This window comes from Saccostrea echinata, unplaced genomic scaffold (genome assembly GCF_033153115.1).
Source record: "Saccostrea echinata isolate AGI-Se365-2 ecotype Australia unplaced genomic scaffold, CSIRO_AGI_Sech_v1 ptg000009l, whole genome shotgun sequence".
NCBI lineage: Eukaryota > Metazoa > Mollusca > Bivalvia > Ostreida > Ostreidae > Saccostrea > Saccostrea echinata.
Window position 1 is genome coordinate 23,262,501 of NW_026889758.1, and position 19,303 is coordinate 23,281,803.

The 19,303-nt window shown below is 34.7% G+C and overlaps 1 protein-coding gene and 1 long non-coding RNA gene across 6 annotated transcripts in view; one reads left to right on the forward strand and one right to left on the reverse strand.

The window, feature by feature from the left end:
- Positions 1–12,212, forward strand: part of LOC133182065 (zinc finger protein basonuclin-2-like) — a 39,862-nt gene extending 27,650 nt beyond the window's left edge. For all 3 annotated transcript variants that reach the window (XM_061316777.1, XM_061316779.1, XM_061316778.1), the window contains 2 exons: positions 3,368–3,606; positions 7,637–12,212. In XM_061316777.1, coding sequence (XP_061172761.1) covers positions 3,368–3,606; positions 7,637–10,030 — 2,633 coding nt within the window. In that variant the 3' untranslated portion in view covers positions 10,031–12,212. The remainder of the gene's footprint in view (positions 1–3,367; positions 3,607–7,636) is intronic.
- Positions 12,213–17,589: 5,377 nt separating this feature from the next.
- On the reverse strand, positions 17,590–19,230 carry LOC133183471 (uncharacterized). Of its 3 annotated transcripts, none has more exons than XR_009720645.1 (3): positions 19,133–19,230; positions 17,884–18,208; positions 17,590–17,693 (listed from the first exon to the last, which is right to left on the reverse strand). It is a non-coding gene; the product is annotated as an uncharacterized LOC133183471 (long non-coding RNA). The 3 variants fall into 3 exon arrangements; XR_009720647.1 differs by lacking the exon at positions 19,133–19,230 and adding an exon at positions 18,962–18,984; XR_009720646.1 differs by lacking the exon at positions 19,133–19,230 and adding an exon at positions 18,850–18,937.
- Between the last annotated feature and the right edge of the window lie 73 nt (positions 19,231–19,303).

Below are 19,303 nucleotides of genomic sequence, written 5' to 3' on the forward strand. Positions count from 1 at the left end.
GCTTAAAAACTTCCTCAAAAAAGAAAACATACTAGAGTTCTAGCTTTATCAGTGACAGGGGTAACCCAGCCTCATGTTGGGGAATGACCAGTAACCCAGGACAGACATAAGATGCTGGTTATCTTAGGGAATGTCTTTCAGAGAAGATAGCACTGTGTTTACTGATCTACATGCTGAGGGCTCATCCTTACTTGATTCTGGGTCAAGTTACAGGTCTATACCTCAGATAGAACACACTTTATCTGTCAAGATAGTTCAGAAATGGGTTCCAGATGGGGGCAGTCATTACTGAGGGGACAGTCTTGTGGTAGGGATAATAAGGGAATATATACACTTGATTGTTACATTACCTCATCAACAAAGGTTCATTTGTTTTAGAGCATTCTTTTCACTTTTTGATATTTATTGCAGATGCAAAAATTATGTTTCAAATTCCATGTGCATTTGATAATAGTTTTGTTATAGTTTCAAATGGCACATCCTGAGATAAGTTCCCCCTATGGTAACCCCTGCTTGATGATCCCTGTCGCTTTCCTGTGTTTCATCTCTACCAGAAGGTAATTACACCTGCCTGGTACAGATATGACAGTCTGAATGCTGTGTCTAATCTACCAGAGGATGTCACTGAAGCAGAAGACACCCACCATATTTGGTCACATGGTGTGGTCATATGACACATGCATGGTCACATGACAAGCTTGTGTGATGACACAGCTGGGAATTGAGTTTGGAATCAATTAGGGACAGGCCTTGTGTGCTTTACTTACTTCACACCCAGAACTGTTGCTGATAGATTAAAGATAGATAAACCAGAAAATTGGTTAATGAACAGAGGGAGATAGATTTTCTGGGGGTCAGCAGTGGGGGGCTTTGTGTCTTTTTGTTTGATGATTTCAGAGTCGTATTGATGGAATGCAGTCAATGGTGCAGGCTTCAGCTGTCGTACCTCCAATCTCTGGAAGACAAAAATCAGCTGCCAACTTAAGCATTTCTTATTTACATTGTTAGTAGAGTCTTGTCCAGGAAGGTAAATAATGAGAAATTCCTGTAGAATGTCTCTAAATATTTTGGAGGTGCCACAAGTTTTGAAATATTAAGGCAGGTACATGAGTGCTTCATCATTTCCTGATGTAGTGAAATGTATGCATACCTGAAAATATTTTCCTCCATATGTTAGACCTTTACATTTGAAAGTTTTTTCTATAATTTAACAACTGGATATTTTGAACTATTAGTAAAAGAAGAAAAAATGTTTGAAATTAATTATGGCCTAAAAATAGGATTATAGTTATAAAAATATTATAAAGTTTACACAGAGTAAGTGAAAGCAAAGTAATTCAACATTAAGAGAAACTGTTGTGAAAATTTCTGAGTTGGGACACCGTTTCAGATTGGTTGTAAAGGGAACACAATTCTGGCCTTACTTGATTTTTTTTATTACAGTATTAGTTTTGTTGAAGAAATTTGACTCTTGACAAATTGTGTTGAAACTATGATCAATCTCCTTTCTAATGTCATCTAAGCAATAAATGGCCATTTAGAGTTAATCAACAGAGCCCCTAATCCGGGTCCTTTGTATATTATTGGGGATCGTACAGTGAATGTAAACCAATACAAATTGTCTATGACAAACAACTGAAATGGAAGACGTTTATCTTCAAAGTCGTTATTCAATTGTGTGTGTCCCCAAGATTGTCATCAATTTAGCTTTTATTGGAAAGCAGTAATTTCTGGTAATAAACAAGAGTTGATATGTTCCAGATGCTTTGTGACAAAACTCAGCCAAAATTAATACTCGCTCAAGCAACAGGGGATAATGGACTGCTGTGTCTTTTCTTTTGTTTTTATTGTTTCATCTATGATAATCAAAAAGGAAATGCAATAAAGAAATTTCCTTCTTTTTTTTTTTTAAATTTGTTCCCCTGTGAAAATAGATTTTTTTTTATATTATGATATCATGGTTGTAATAGTTTTTAAAATCATCTTATGTTTAAGCATAATAAATTAAATGGATAAAATAATTGATTAAGAAAGGGTTTTCAAAGATGTAATTTCAATTTTAAAAAAGTACATTTGGTGGGAAAACAAAACCCCTCATTCAAAAATGAAAAAAAAATTCCTAGAAACAATTTGTACATTTAGATTTTCTCTAGCATGTCATTGCAAGTTGGGGAGGAAAAAGACATGCAAGCTACTTTATAAATGTACAGCAATAATGAGCATTGGTAATGGATGATGGGTTCTAATCAGCCATCCATTATTATGAACTGTCATTTGGTCAGAAATAGGATGGAACATTATTAGAAGCTGGGAGACAGTGAGATGATGTCAATTTCCTTAGCTGAACCACTGATACCAACGTCGAGAGTGTCACTTAGACCATAACTGCTGGAAGTTTGTGTCAATATATTTATAAAGAGTACATGCATGTCCTTCGTTATTTGTCAACCAAGTCCTGAAATAAACAATTTTTCTCTACTCGGAACGTGGAATGTTGGTGCGTCATCAGCTTGATGCTTTCTTGTGATAAGGACACACATTACATCATTTCCTCTAATGACAGCAGCTTCTTTGAAATGGGACAAGAAAAAGGATCTGAATTTATGGACATGATCAAACTTTGGAATTCCATATACTTGAAGCTTCTCTCAATTGTCAGCAGTGAAGAGCTGGTCGGTTAAAAAAAAATATTATTACAGAGACTTTAATCTGTGGTGTGTAGCAGTAGGAAACAGGTGTTGATGGCACTGATCATTAAATCAGCTTGGCTGCTGCCTCCTGGAAACATCTTTGCTTATCAAACATCATACTTTACCGTATCTGTCATCCTCTCTACTTATTCCTTTGTCCTGTGTTTTTTAAGTGTGCATCAGACATATCTTTAGTGTGACTGGGTTTGTCTTGATTTTGGAAACTCCTACAGACAAGGTTTCCAGCTGACTTGTTCTGTACATTTGTCATCATTTTGTGGTTTGATTTAAACCTAAACACTGCTGTTTTCCATAGACTTGAGATTTATTTAAGACCATCAGAGTTTTTGTGTGTAGATTTTAGCTAATGTGTCACTTTTAGGTGCATAACACCATGGTTTTATTTCAGTGCATTTGTATCACTTGCAAATGCTTCAATTAAAGTTGAAATTACAGATATATTTGTAATAAACTAATAATTTATAGTCCAAATTCAAAACGGATAAATAAACTTATAATTTGAGTCCAAATTCAAAACAGATAAATATATCATGTATATTTTCATTTTATTATTATTAGAAAAGATTTAAATGCACATAATTAATGTTTGACCTGTGTGAAAAATTTTGATTTTTGTTGAATTTTTTTAATAATGTCATGTGTCTTTTCTTTGACAGCTTTAGATAAGCTTGGCCACAGACATATATTTAACCTCGGGATGTCTGTAGAAGTGGTTCAGCCCAACATCGTGTTTGACATCGCTAGTCTGATGCTGTATGGGACTCAGGCCACACCCATCAGACTGAAGATTCTCCTTGACAGACTCTTCAGTGTTCTACAACATGAGGAGGTGCTCCAGGTCCTACAGGGATTTGGGTGGACCTATGAGGACTACGCCAGAGGGTACATTCTGCAGGTAAATAGATCCCTGAAGCAATCAAAAGTACCCCTAAAAGCCTAAACACTCATAGAACTTCAGTTCTTCTTAAGGTCATAGTTATCTCCAGCTGTTCAATTAAATTCAAGGACAAATCTTCTCAATTATTGTTTTGAATGCTGAATTTTAATTCTTCCCGAGGCAAGAGTTAACACCATTGAATCATGTAAAAGCTGTTGAATTTAAATATAATATTTTGGACAAATATTCATACATGTGATAAGTCAAAGACCACAAAACTGTACAGGAGCCATAAAAAAACTGGAATTTGGGTGAAAAAACTGTACACTGCCTATCAAAAAACGGTACAAAAAATGGTATAAAATATCGCTTAAATTCTTCTGAAATTCCATCGTAATCATTGTAATAAACATCGTATATTTTATACCTACGAAGATCTGGGTCAGATTCACGTATATTAAGACTAAAGTCATGTATATCAACTTTAGAAGTTGGCTTATTTTTTTTTCAATCAAGTTACGTATACGAAACATTAACAGTAATTAAGTACCCCTTAAAAAATTAAGCTACCTAAAGGGGTATTTGATACGGATTTATAGCAAGATAATTATCCCAATTGGCAGTTCACACCTTCGCACGCGATGGTTTGTGTACACTACCCAATTATCAGAAGGTCAAGTGTCAAACACAGGTGACGTTATCCAGTGTCTCGTGAGCGAGAATGAGAGGAAAATGGCGGCATTTAGCGAGAAATTCAAAATACTGTACAAATTTTCATATTCCGTGAATTTTGGTGTCCCGCCAGTACACGATGAATTGGCTCAAAAAACTGTACATTTTGCGTACAGCCTGTACATATCACATGTATGAATATTGCAGTGCTTTTACGTGACTGGACAATACATGTATGTGGTCCATTTTACTCATTGGCAGTTGAAAGTTTTACTAAACATGTGACATCATGACTATTTATATACAAGTACACTATTTTGATTTCAGTTAAGATCAAGTTTGTCAGTTGGATTTAAATTGGAAAATTTTCTTCATAGTGTTTAATCTGATGAAAAGTTCTTCTCTCTGATCAGATTTTTAACAATGTGGCAAATCGTTTTTGTAGCATCCTAAAGCCATAAAACGGCACACATGTCTCAGTGGTGATTTTTACTTCAAACACAAAATCCTCTCTTGGCAAGTCATCAAAGTTTCTGAAGACAGATAGAGGCAAATTGAAATGGGAGGTTTTGTCAAATGTGCTTTTTCTTAAACATTCCATTATACCTTGTATTTGGTTGTATGGTTTTAATGTCATAACATGATTTTCACATTAAGACAAACTTTAGAGCACATTTACTTCTGGTGTATATATATAAGGAACATGTGTGTTTCTTTTCCACGGTAATTGCTGTGCACAGGGGGACATGATATTTAGGAAGACCCCTGTACAGATAACTCAAATGCTATACATTATTTACGCCACTTTGTAAATCACAGCCATTTTACATAAAAGCCAGTAGGAAGCCTGATTAGTTATTAGACACAATTGCTCGTTACTGCAAGTTATTTCAAAATTGCCTAAAAAAACATTCTGACTTTGAAGAAGTCTTTGTAGATTTGCTTAGACAGAACTTTTCCCTTTCCAAAATAGTTGCCTACAGGTTTTTAATTGCAGGGACTGTTCGGAATGTGACAAATAGAATTTTCAAATTATCTTGTCATTAACAATGTTGCTAGTTGATGAATACAGTTAACATTTTTACCTCCATTCCATCACAGAAGAAAAATGCAAACTTGTTGTTCGATCTTCATCATTTATTTTAAGGGAAAAAATGTCTGTGATAAATGACAAAGAACAATAGATATATGTATAAATAAATAATGAATAAATAAAAAGAAACTGGATGGAAAAAAAGCTTTAACATTGATACTGTATTTCCAAATTGAAAAAAAAGTTCTTGATTAAATATCCATATTTTTATTTGCTGTTTGTTTCACAAAAAGAGCATATAGGTTATACAAGCAATCTGATTTTTGTTTTGGACAAGATAGAGGTAGATATGTTAGATAAAGAGAGATTTCCCCCTAATATCACATCATAGAGAGACACTCTCTTGTAACCCTACCGTGTAAACAGGTTTCATATGACGTGGATATAGAGCTCAATACAAACATGATATATAAACAGTATGGTGCCTCTATCTTTTTGATTTTAGTCAGCATTTGACGTCAATTTTAAGCATTTAGAAGAGCAGACTTGGTTTGTTATCTTCACTGTCGACTGGAAGCTTTTTTTATTGATGGCATATTAAAGTCCTTAATATCAAAAGTTCTGTCCTGATCAAAGTCCTAAATATATTTGCTATGCTAGTGAAATTTTCTGTTTGATTAACACCTGATGCTCTTGTTATCCTGGTTCATGGGGATGAGGAGAATATTTTCTCTGATTGAAATGTCAAATGTCTCACCCACTGTTGATTTGATTTTTATTGTAAAGAACTTTTTTTCACATTTGAGTTTTAATTATGTTCATCTCCAACATCTTTGAGAATGATTTTCTAGTTTAAAAAATATCTGTTGACATCAAACAGATATCAATTTATTTATTTTTTTTTTATAATTAATGAATATGCAAGATATATGCAAGCTTATTTGGTTAGAATAAAATAATTTTCAAGGTCAAAGGTCAGTGTTCAAAGTAGCTCTAGTAAACTAAGAGTTCTTAAGTATGTGTCATTATTTAGACAAGGGGCAAGAGGAAAATATCTATTGATTTCAAATTCAAAGATCATAAAAACTCTAGCTGTAGTAGAATTACTGAAACATGTCATGGCCCTTTGGAGTATGTTTAGAGTATTTAAATTGTTTTAAGGTTAACCTGATTGAAAACTTGTCAACAAAGATTTTTTAATAAATATCTTTGAAAAAAATTAAACACTTTTTATGAGTATATTTGATTCAAAATCAGGAAAAGTTCCAACCATATGTTTGCTGATTTTATTTTTAAATGTAGAAAATCTTCACAATCATAATAATATACTGGGTATAGCTAAATATTACTAAAATATTCTCTTCCACTTGTCTACAATATGCCCGTAAACAATGAGAGGTTGGCAGGTTGTCTTTGATTTCTTTATATCCATGAAAATTATTTCCAATTTGCATTTCAAATTTGCTTATACATGCATACATGTATATAATTTGCCCTGTAAGCAATGTAGACAACAAAAGTTTGCTTAGAAGTACAGTAACATTCAATGGGGACAAATGTTTTTGAAAAACAACATCATGAAAGAGCAGCACTTTAGGTCTCAGTCTGATGATAATGTCCTTTTTGTATCAGCTTTTCTTATACCCCTGATACTCCTTGGTGTCTTGTTGGTAGAATTGCTGTTTTATTGTGTCCGAGAAAGAGCAATGGTGTCCAAATTATTACGATATGTATGGCCCTTATGAGACTTTTCCGTTGACTAGCAAGTTAATAAGGTCTGACTTGTAAACTAATAAGGATGGTTGTGTTCGGAGTTTTACGAGGGATTTGGGTGCTTCTTTTATTTGTAGCTTATACAAGTTTTTAATACAGTCCTGTTTTTATTGTCATTTTTGGGATATGGTTGACATAAAAATAGATAAGAAGTGTTATGGACATGCAATGGAAATGAAAGCTAGACAAAGCTATGTGCCAGGAAGCCAGTCCAGGTGTCAGAAATGATGGCAGCTAGAAAGAGATCAGGGACTTCTATTTATAGAGGGTAGACTGTCACAGATAGGAGTTTTGACATCCTCAAAATGAAGTTTTTTTGCAAATTGTTAACCCAAGAGAGTGATTATTTATGCTACATTGCTAAAATCTTTGTTCTACATACAAAAGTATATTTTTACTTTGCCATGTTGTAAGACCTCTATTCAAAGAATGGTATAAGATTGAACTTGTATTATCATTCATCTGAAGAAAAGTAGTTTTAATAAAATCATTCCAATGAAAAATTCTTTATTCATGGAGGTTTTTGAGATTATTCTGACGTAATGTTATACAATTATTTCTATATTTTAGGACTCCAGTGGGCAGGTATTGGATAAGTGGGCCATTGCTTCTCGTGAGGAAGAACACGTCATTCTACAACAGTTTCTACGATTTGGAGAAACAAAATCAATCGCCCAAGAAATCATTCTACAAGACAGCAAGGACCAACAAGAGCTGCTTTTTAAAGCGGGCAACCGTTCAGACTCTGAGATTAAAAAATTCATTGAAAGAAACAATCACTCTATGCAAAACTATATGAGATCTCTTGATTCACGACATTTATTTGGATCCAGGATTCCATTTGTCCCTATTGATGGGCGTTTATTGTCACCAGCATCTTTATCTAATTTTTCACCTCCTTCTTCAAGAGAGCTGAGACCCCCTGTTGTCACTGCTGGAATGACATCCTCTAGTCCAAGTTCAGGATCACCACTAGGAAGGCTACAAACCATGCAGCCATTTGACTTCCGTCGAGATCAGGGAAGCCCTGCTCTTAGTCCAGTTATCCCAGACAAACAGTCTGGATCATCACCCAGCCTCAGTCCCAAAAATCTCAGCTCTACTCCTCCTTCTTCTCAACCTGTAACACCCCCATTTACTCCAGTAAAAGGACTTGAGAATCAGGACCATTCTCCTCTGTCCCTGACAAAAATCCCCATGACTCTGCCAATTCTTCCACCAAAAGACAATCAAGGTGTCAGTGCAATAGACTACTCCACAGCAAAGGACTCACCTGTCTCTCCTAATTCAATCTTCTCAGACAGAAAGCTCAAGCATATCAGAAAATCAAACAATCCTGTCAAGCGACAATGGAACCCCTCGCCTGGTTTTGGAAGTACATTCATTGGACCGAATGGAAAGAAGCGTGTACTGTGTACAGCTTGTAACAAAACTTTCTGTGACAAAGGAGCCCTGAAAATTCACTACAGTGCAGTTCATTTAAAAGAAATGCACAGATGTACTGTGGATGGATGCAACATGATGTTCAGCTCTCGAAGAAGCCGAAACAGGCATAGTGCAAACCCAAATCCCAAACTACACATGCCTCAAAAGCGAGTTAAAATGTCAGATAGCAACTCCTTGAATGATGACTCTGACAAGTCACTGGCTTGCAGTCCCCCACCTACAATGGTCATGCCTCCTACCTTGGGACCACATGGAACAATTCCACCAATTGATGGAAAAGACATCCATCCAGCCAGCCAGGCAGCTTTCTATGCAGAACTTAATGCACATTTATCAATGTTTCCTACACCAGAAAAACGATATAAACTATTTCACAATGATGAAGGCCCAAAGGATTTTAGCATGTTAAATAACAGGGACTCCAAATTGGAGTCTGATGGAGAGAGTCTATCTGACAAAGAGGATCGTCAGAAAATGGTATCTCCCACTCAGAGAGCAAGCAGACGAAAAAATAATATTCCCACTCGATACAAACAACCAGCAGAAAACTTCTCTGATGACAATTCAGATGAAAAAGACTCACCAAAAGAAAGTATTAATGAAGGAAAGTATTTTCACAGAAGAAGAAAGATTGCAGAATCTGTTGAAAATGAGAGATCGTCTAGTCCACAATCACAAAGATACTACCTCAATCTTTCTCTAGCAGATGGAGATAATCCAGATAAAAGAGAGGGAAATGATGCAAGTCCTTCACGTAGAGACTTTCCTAAAATTGTGTCCCTCTTGTCCAAGTCCCCAGGCTATGATTCCCAGGAGGCCTTAGATTTCTCCAAGCCAAAGAAAAAAGTTGAAGAGGAATCAGAAATGGAGATTGACTTTAATACATCGGAGTCAAAGGAGTCTTTCTCTGAGAAATCAGATGAAGAATCTGCAACACAGGATAACAAAGAGGAGTTGCATGTATGTGACAGATGTGACAAAAGCTTCTCCAATGATGCATCACTGCAATACCACGTCAAGACCATGCATAAGAGTATCAAAAACACCAAGTCCATATCAGACTTCAGCAATCGCAAAAGAAGGGCATCTAGAACAGAAGAAAGTGATGGCACTGATGAAGAGAGAGAAAACAAAAACAAGAGAAAGGAAGATGAAGAAAATCACCATCCAATCAAATATAATGTTACACAGAGTAATGGAAATGGGCTTTTACAGGAAGAAGATGAGGATGATGGGAAGGGAGAGGAAGAAGAAGACAGAGACAGTGGGACGGAGCTGAATGAGATTTGTCTGGAGGAGAACGAGATATCTGTCAACTGCCATATCTGTGAGTCCAAGTTTAAGGATAATTTAGCTCTGAAAGAACATTTTGAAGTGAACCATCCAAAAGAGATGTTTAACTGTACAGTCAAAGGTTGCGAAAAAATCTTCTCCACACGAAAAAGCCGAAACAGGCACAGTCAAAACGACAATTTACATCGACATTTGTGTTCTGAGAAACAGAATGGGATAGCCTGAAGCTCATTAGGAAACTTACTCATTGCTCTAGTGCTTTATTTATTCACTCATTGTTTTGTTAAAATATTTTGTAAATGGTTTAACTTATTACATCTCACAAGCCAGCAAATTAAAAACACATATTAGAGAACTAACTACTCAAAATAACAGATGTATATTACCTATGACTGTGTTGCACATCCTCATATTGGACAAAAATTTCTTTTAAAATTGTATAAAAAACAAATTGACTTTTTTCTGATGCTAACCTTATTGTCTTTAATGAGAAAAGTACAGTATGTTTTAGTTTATGAAACATAATAGATGTCTATGCAAACTAGCTGGGAGTAAAAAAAAAAACATAACACATTCATTTAAGCCAATTCAATCAGTCATTTTTGCTTGGATGTACACATAGTCAGTATTATTTACACACAGTTACATGCAATATATGTTTTCTAGATGTCTCAGTGTTGTGCATAATGTTGTGAAGTTTTTTTTTTTTTCTTAAAATAAATCTCAGGTAAAATTGCACTTATGTAACTTCTAGTGATTAGTCATGGTATGTTCGTGTTTATTGAAAACCTTGTCTTTTTTTCTCTGTTGCAATAGTAAGTCCATCCATATAAGAAATGTGAGGAAAAAACTGCAAAAATTTATTTTACAAGGTTTTTCAAATGTTGTAGCTGCATGTATCACATTACCTTTTCTGTAGCAAGGGAAATAATCCAAAAGCATGTCTCATAGTTTACATTTCTTTTTCATTTTTTTTTTCACTTATAATATTGCAATGCTTTTACTGAAGTATTTTTGTAGTAATTTTATTGAAATGATATATATTAAACTACAATCCCTGATCACTTATCGGATGCAATGTGTGTACAGGTCATGTGAAGTCGTATATCTGTGTCGGTAGCATGCTTGATTTATCATCCCCCACCTCTGTAGTATCTATTGATTGTAGTGCACATTGTTTTTTTTTTTACTCAGTTGGTAACAAAGTATGTACATGTTACAATTTTAATTGAAGAAAAAAAACATGACGGAATTGATTTTCTTGAATTATTTTGTCAGTTTTCGAGAGAAAATAATACATATACCGGGTACTTTAAAAATTTGATATTCCTTCAACTACATACAGCATTGTTAATTTGTTGTTTGTTATGTTCCATATAGTGTTTTTCCTAGTATTTAGCGTATTATTATAAGGAGATTTTTTATGCATAGTAAATTTTTGTAGACTTACAACAGACATGTTATTTTATATTACCAATATTATGCACTTTTAAACAATATTATGCAAATATTTGTTTTTGTTATGACAAATATCTAGTCGATTATATATTATTTGAGCACATTTTATATTGATTTTGTCAATGTTCAAGTCCTGCCAATTCAGAGATGCCAAAACCTGTATATTGTGTTGAACACTTAGGTAGTGTAGACTGTGATATTTCTGCAGATTGACCTATATTCACCTCAGTCCCGCTCGAGAACTTAATCCAAATTCCACAATCTGGGTTTCAGAAGAATCCTATGACCTGATACGTGTGAAAGACCTTTGTACAGAAATACATGTACATATTGCATATGTATTTCAAGTTCTAATGGAAATCCATGATTTTAATGTTATATATTATGGGGTACTTTTTAATACCTGATTGAAACATTGAAACACAAATTAATTTGAACTGAAAGTTGAACCTAAATATTATAGCTTGTAGGTGTGTTGTCAGAAATACTACATCAAAGTGTCTTTTCAATTTTCAGTATGTGAGTAGGAAAAATGTTATCACAGATAATAAATTTTCATCACTACTATGATTTTGCTCTAACTATAGTACAGCCATATATACTTGCAGTTTGGAGTGTACAAATTATGACCCATTTTATGTGTAAGGAAGTTGTGTTATATATTGGTCTTTATGTATTTTAATAGATTGAAAAACTTTCATCAGAGATTCTTTGTGTTAGCAAGTCACTTATGCCTCATAATGATTTGTAATTTTTTTTTTTTACATAGGGCACCACACCAGATTTTGATTTTCAGTCATATATAGTATTCACTGTTCAGTATTGGATAGATGTGTTATTTGTGCAATAGGCGAAATACAATGAAGTTGTTATCATTTTATGCATAATTTATACAGACCACTTTTTGTAACAGTATTAGGTTTAGAATAAAGTTCTTGTATACACTTAAGTAAGTAGTTCATTTTTATTTCTAAATTGACCATAAGTTTCAGTTATGAGATTTATTATGATTTAATTTGTGATTGAGCCAGGTTTGGACTATTTTGTAGTTTTCCCCGTCTCTACATAGGCCATTTCAAGTATTTAGGTCACGTAAGCCACTCAGGTGGCCTATTGCTATCCATTTTCATCATGCCTTAACATTTGAACATTTTCAGCTTCTCTGCAACCACAGAACCAATTTCAACCAATTTTGGCTACGAGTGAATTAAGGGGTACAAAAATAATGAATTTATCAGCTTTGTTTTAATCTATGGATTGTTATATTATACTCAAGGCCCTTGGACCTCTTGTTTTTCTTGTATTTAGTGCCATGCTTTAATTTGTTTTTGACATCCCAATTAAAATCAGTCCAGAAATTTATTATTTCAGTTGAAGCCTTTGAAATGGCCAATTTATTGTTTGTTAAGGACTAATTACCATCTGCTCTGAATTTCACCAAATTTTTTAAAACTTCCCAACATCATCCTCACAATGTCAGGTGTCCTGAGTCAACACCTTGCAGTTGGACCCCTGACATATTTCATATGATGACTTCGGGCTTGCTTCTCATTGAGAAGCACCAATCAAATTGAAGTAGACAGATAATGTAAACAGAAAGGAATAGTGGACGCCTAAAATAACATTGTTTATCATCGAAAGGCTTAATGTGATAGGTTGAGAGATAAGAAAAACAATTGAGATTTGTAACTTTCCCGAAAGACGTCCTTGCAGTCAGCCTGTTAGGCGTATGATATCGAATGAAATTTGTCAGGGGTCCAACGGCAACGTGCTGACTCACTCAGGACCCCTGACGTTGTGAGAATGTCCCAACATTGATTTTCATCGAGAGCTATAGCATTAGATTCAAATGAAAAAAAATTTTATTTTTCGTATTTGGACATCTTTTTAATAATCACCATTTACAAGCAGGTTAACGACATCTTAAGTATCATTTTTTAGTTGTAGGTTTTTGGATAAATAATTGTCGCAGTATTAAAAACATTACTTCCTCATTTTAAATTTTCAAAAAATTCACCCATAAGAAAGAAAAATGTGTGTTATTACCAACATAGATATTAGATGTCAAGGCCAGGATAAACTCTAATGGTGGTACACGTATATATGTGGAGTTGTCTCACAGTTATCTCTCTTTTCACAGGGTCAATGAACTTTAATGAGTCGGCAAGGGCTGTGGACACGAAAATGATAAAGATTGAATCCATTCCTATCAAAGGTTTTAATAACCCAGAAAAGTCTTTGCTATCTCATTGTCTATAGTGACCCTTGATCTTTGAGATGCGACAGTGCGTCGAAATTTGATGCGTGTACAGAACTGAAATTCCTACCAGACTATGGGCTTTGGGTTATAACAAAGGTTTAAATCTCAGTGATTACTGACCTTGACCCCTTGATGTGTGGCATTGAGTCACTATCATGGGACACTTCTAGGTGGAAAACAAAATATTTAAGTTTGTGATAATTTTAAGCATATGAACCAGTCGTAGCAAATTTTGGTATTTAACATATACATGCATTGGTGAAGGGGAACAAAAATTCTGAATTTTATGGTTCCCAATTCTCAAAATCTAAAGATTTAGGATCAAAACTCCCCAAATAATGCAATCTTTGAAAATATTGATTACTTCTGAACATCTTGCACATCTGATGATATAAGCCATCTACCATAAGTATGAAATTTATTTTCCTTGGGTCTAGGGCTCTAGGCTTCACACGCCAGGATGTAGCTAAGTTGCTGGTACCTTGAAAGTATATCATGTGGACTTTGTGGATAGTTTTTATGCGTAAAGATAATGAAGTATAAACCCTATACCAACACACGAAGAGACTCATGTCAACAAGCTTCTAGGATGGCTAAACTGATCATATATTGAACACGGAATTCATCTCCATTATTTTTCTTTCTTCTTCTTGACACTTAGCTGCATATATAAAACTTCATGGTTGTTGTTGCGTTGTTTTTTATGTCCACTGGATGCATGATTCATGTCGCATAGTGAGGCAAAGTTTGAAAGTGCATTAAAAGAATTAAAATCGTCCTCTTTACTCTTGTGTATCTAGCAAACAATTGATGAGAAAAAAACTGAACGGTAAGCTCCCTTTTAAGAATTGTGAAAATCACACCACTTGGCCAATGCCATCGCTCTGGCTATTTAAAAAAAAATAAAATTAATCAAAACTTCTGGATAACTTTGATAAACTGGTCCCATGATCAATTTTTTTTTTTTTTTTTTTTGTTTTGTTTTGTTTTGTTTTGTTTTTTTTTTTTTTTTTGCTTTTTGTTTGTTTGTTTTTTTTTTTATTTTTGATTTGTTTTGTAACAACTTGATCTGGATGTGGCATGAATGCGATTTAAATTTACAGGGAATGTGATGAAAAAAAGTCGCTGCACCATATTCTGGTGACCCTCAAGGCCCATAGGCCTCTTGTTAAGCTCTTTCTATCAACAATTAGAGCTTATGCATTAGTAATAAGTCCATCTCTTTAGTGCGTCTGTTCGAAAACAAAAACATATCAAATGTAAAAATGCAACAAGCTGGTCAACTCTTGTCTCCCCCTCCTTTTCCCGACAAAGGAGTTCTCATCCAGGGCGTTGATGGTTCCCTAAGCTCTAGAGTTTCGACTTATTATATTTAGCTTGGAATATGTAAATACATACAGTGTTATACTCCATTCCATCCCCGCCTCTATATTATGAAATTAAATCAATCAAGTTTAAGTAGTGTCGCTGAGTGTGATTCATTTGAGAGGATTTTTCACTTTTAATTGAGATGTACTTGATGAATTAGTGGCCTTTAACCCCATGTCACTGCCCCCCGGAGAAAAAAAATCTAAAAATTGACAGATAGGTAGATAAAATGAAGAGTAAACGCACGACTTAATTCTTCTGGAAGACAGATTGAAATTTACTTCGTTTTATTGTTAAGTAAAGGTATTTTTTACATAGGTCACATGTCATGAAAGTTTTCTTTTAAAAATGAGGCTGTTAAAGGACAGTAGTACCCATACATAACTGTTTGCTTCTAAATGCACTCTCCTTCGTACATGTACCTCAAGAAGCCACAATTGTTATTCTGTAATTTACATAAATAGGTAAGTATATAAAACATAAATACTCAGGTGAGCATTTTTTCTATGGGCCTTTCATGTAAGTATTTCATATAAAAAGTTCACAACCATTTTAAAATTAGAGGAATTTAATGAACCATAAATTCTTTTTTTTAAAAAGAGTTTTGGAAAGAAGATTATTGGGTCAAAATGTTTTAAATCTTCTGTTCCCAATTAGCCCCCAGGATAAAAATGAAAATACCAAAACCTTATTGAACATCAACAGGACATGATTAATCATATGCTAAATGATGTTTTAGCTACTACATAACTGTAGAGCTAAAGCAACGTAGATGTTATAGAAAAAGTGCCACTTTTGGTCCTCAGATGGACACTCCTATGAAAATAAATGGACATTGCCATGCACTCATATTCCAAACAACGATTTTGCTACTGCATAAAATATGAGAGGAGTTTGGAACCAAGTTTTTGATTTTTGACCCCTTTGGTCCCTAGGGTGAAAACGAAAATCCCTAAACCTTATTGAACATCTGCAAGACACAATCAATTATATTATTAAGGATGATTTGGCTTCTGTGCAAAATGCATGTAAACGGCGTTCTGGGAATATGGTTCTTAAAGAAAAATGTCATTTTTGGTCCTAATTGGTCCCACTATGAAAGTGTAAAAATTCAAAAACCTTACGTATTGCACATTCATGGGCATCATCAACGTATTTTAGATATTGTTTGGCTACTGCGGAAAATGTAATGAGGAGGTCTGCATGGGAACCAGGTTTTCGTACAAAAATATCGTTTTTCGACCCCAAATGGCCCCCAGGGTGAAAATAAAAATTTCGAAGACTTATTGCACGTCTAAAGGACACCACCAATCATATTTCAAAAGATGATTTTGCATGGCTACTCATTCAAATATAAAAGGAATTCTGGTTACCAAGTTTACATAGAGAAACCTCCTGGAAACCAAAAGTGATGTTGCTATTGTGTAAAATGTAAGGGGTTTACAGGTTACCAGGTTTTCATAGGAAAACCAGGGTTTTCGACCCCCAGATAGGACCCTAAGGTGAAGATGAAATCTATATATATTAATCATATCCCAAAAGACGATTTGGACACTGCGTAAGTTGGAATAGGATTTCTGAGAACCAGATTTTGAAATAATTATGGGATACAGTGACGGATTTAAGGGGGGGCGCACCCGGCGCGCCCCCCCCTAAAATTGTCAAAGTTAGCATAAATCATAGTTTCGTCGAGAAAATGTAAAAATGTCCACTCGGTAGACTTCATTTTTACCCTACAAAATCTCTAGAATCCAGGAGCTTCCGGGGGCTTCGCCACCTGGGCCCCCATCAGGGCTTCGCCCTGGACCCACTGGGGGCCTCAAGGCGGCCCCCAGACCCCCTGCCTACTTTTGGCGCCCCCTCTAACTTCAATTCCTGGATCCGCGCCTGGGATAGATGGAATCAGGTACATGTGCATTTTTTGAACTCTTGATTGCACTGAAATGCAAGGTCACTGGTGAAATCGTGTTCAGTCCATAACTTTCGAATGCTTGATTGCAATGAATTCAAACTTGAGTATATCGAACATTGATGTTATACTGTGTTTCAAGACAGACTCACTCGAACAAGTTCACGTAGATATCGTCATGAATATCATTAGGCATGGGGGACATCTGTTTTGTCAAGAAGAATCAGTTTGGTTTTTTTTTTTTTTTTTTTTTTTTTTTTTTTTTTTTTTTTTACAAAACAAGCACCAGCTCCTCCAGAACTACCCTCTGTATTGGTAGAGACATACATTTTAGATTTACATGTATTACCCACTGATATTAGAAAAATCAATATAAAAAATGTTTACCTAAACGTGTTACACTGTATTTGTAATATTTCTAAATTACTGCAAACGTACTTTTCCACGGGGTCATAATTCTGCGTAATCACAATATCTGGTTAATCCGAAAGTGAAAAATTACGCGGATTTCTTGGACTGTCATTTTATGTCCTTAATGCATTTATAGAACGTTGTGACAAATTTCCGCGGAAAAAATTTGACCGCGTACATAGCGGAAATTAATCCCACGCGGAAAAAATACGTCTACAGTAGCTTTTTTTTTACTTTGGCTTCAACACAAAAATTCTTGGAGGAGATGAGAGTTGAATTTTGTTTCATATTAGCAGGTAAAAGAATTTATCCTTTTTTAAACGTCAGTAGTTTCCACTTCCATCTTGTTCTTTTCCACAGCAATTAATTAAAGTCCTCTATTTTTATTTCTTTTATTAAAATCATCCACAAAACATTTGTACACAATTTTTCTTGACTTTCCGATGCACGAAAGCCATAAATACACAGGATTAAGGTCGAACCTGTAATACACATTTTAACAAGGTAACTAATAAACAACCATTCAATAAACAATTTCCAACCAAATTTTCATATTTGTAAATGTTGACGTTTAATATGTCAACTGAAGAAGAAAAGGCAATCTTTCTTTCTAGAAACAGATTTCTTAGGTAAGTGTATTTTTCAGAATTATAATTTCAAACACGCACTTACATTTAATAAAGAGGTAGAAATCCACCACGGAATCCGAACCCACCATACGGGTAGCCGAACCCCCCATAGGGGTAGCCAAACCCCCCGTAAGGGTAGCCAAAACCTCCGTGAGGGTAACCATAGCCGTAGTAAGGCCGATTAAATCCTCCCAAAAGACCTGCCCCAAGGAGTCCAAGGCCAATCCCTGCTAGCAGACCCCCTCCTCTTCCCCTTCTACCTCCACGCCGCCCACCAATTCGACCAAAGAGCTGGGAGTCACAGGAAGAAATCAGGACGACAGCTACCAAAACTAACACCAAAAGCTGCTTGGAATTCATTCTGAATGCTGAAAACAAATAAAAGGATAAATGGTAACTTAAAATCTGTACTTCAACTTTGTGAGAAAATTTAAAATACAAACAATACCTGGTTTTAGTATCAATATTATTGGCATATTCCAAACATACAAAAATAAATAAATAAATGAAAAAAAGACTGCACAATATATAACTTTCTAAAAGATGCCGTTATTTTTTTAAGGATCATTATTTTAACAAGATCTTTTAACGAAAATGAGGAGGCATATAGTAGACTGAGATTATACTCTAAGTTTTTGTTTATATTATTGGAAAATATGCTAGACGTTTCTGTGTTACACTGTAAATAAATGAATGAATGAATGAATAAAAATAGATAAAGAAATACCGGTACTTTATTCATTTCTGTTTATCATGGTCAAATAAAAGTCTTCATCAATTAGAAAAATCCAATAAATCAGTCAATAAATTAAAACCAACAAAATAAATAAATAATTGTAAAACTACACGTCCCAACTCTAGTGACTTTATGTAAAAAAATTATTAAAATACACGTTCAAGATAATAATACATGTAATTGTAAATAGATAGAGATCAGAAATTTTGTTTATCTTTTAAAATATTTTGTAAATAAAATGAATGTGTTATTTTTATTTGGTATTTTGATTACCATGCGTAATTCGCTCTTTTCGTTACATAGAGTTCATCGTTCGCGCTAAGCTCGTTTGCTCTGGGCGTTGTGTCCAGCTCATCGCTTGCTTTGCTAACCTGATTTCATTCACCTTTTCCTCACCTCCTTTGGCTTACATGTTTCTGTTCACTTGAAGTAGTTGAGTTTTTTAGGGCCGTAACTTTTTGTATTCCAATTGTGAAAATTCAAAAACATATATGAAAAAATCCCATATTTAATAGAACATAAATGTATTGAAGAGCGAATTCACTAATTCACTCACCTGTACTCGTACAATTAATGCCCTGGGGAGAATTTGGAGGATGTTCTACATACAATGGCGTAAATACACATCCTTATATACTCGGCGCGGGGAGCATGATATATAATGTTCTTCTAGTGAAGTAATAAATCAGATTTTTCCCCACTTTTGTTTCCTGAAGCATATAAGAGA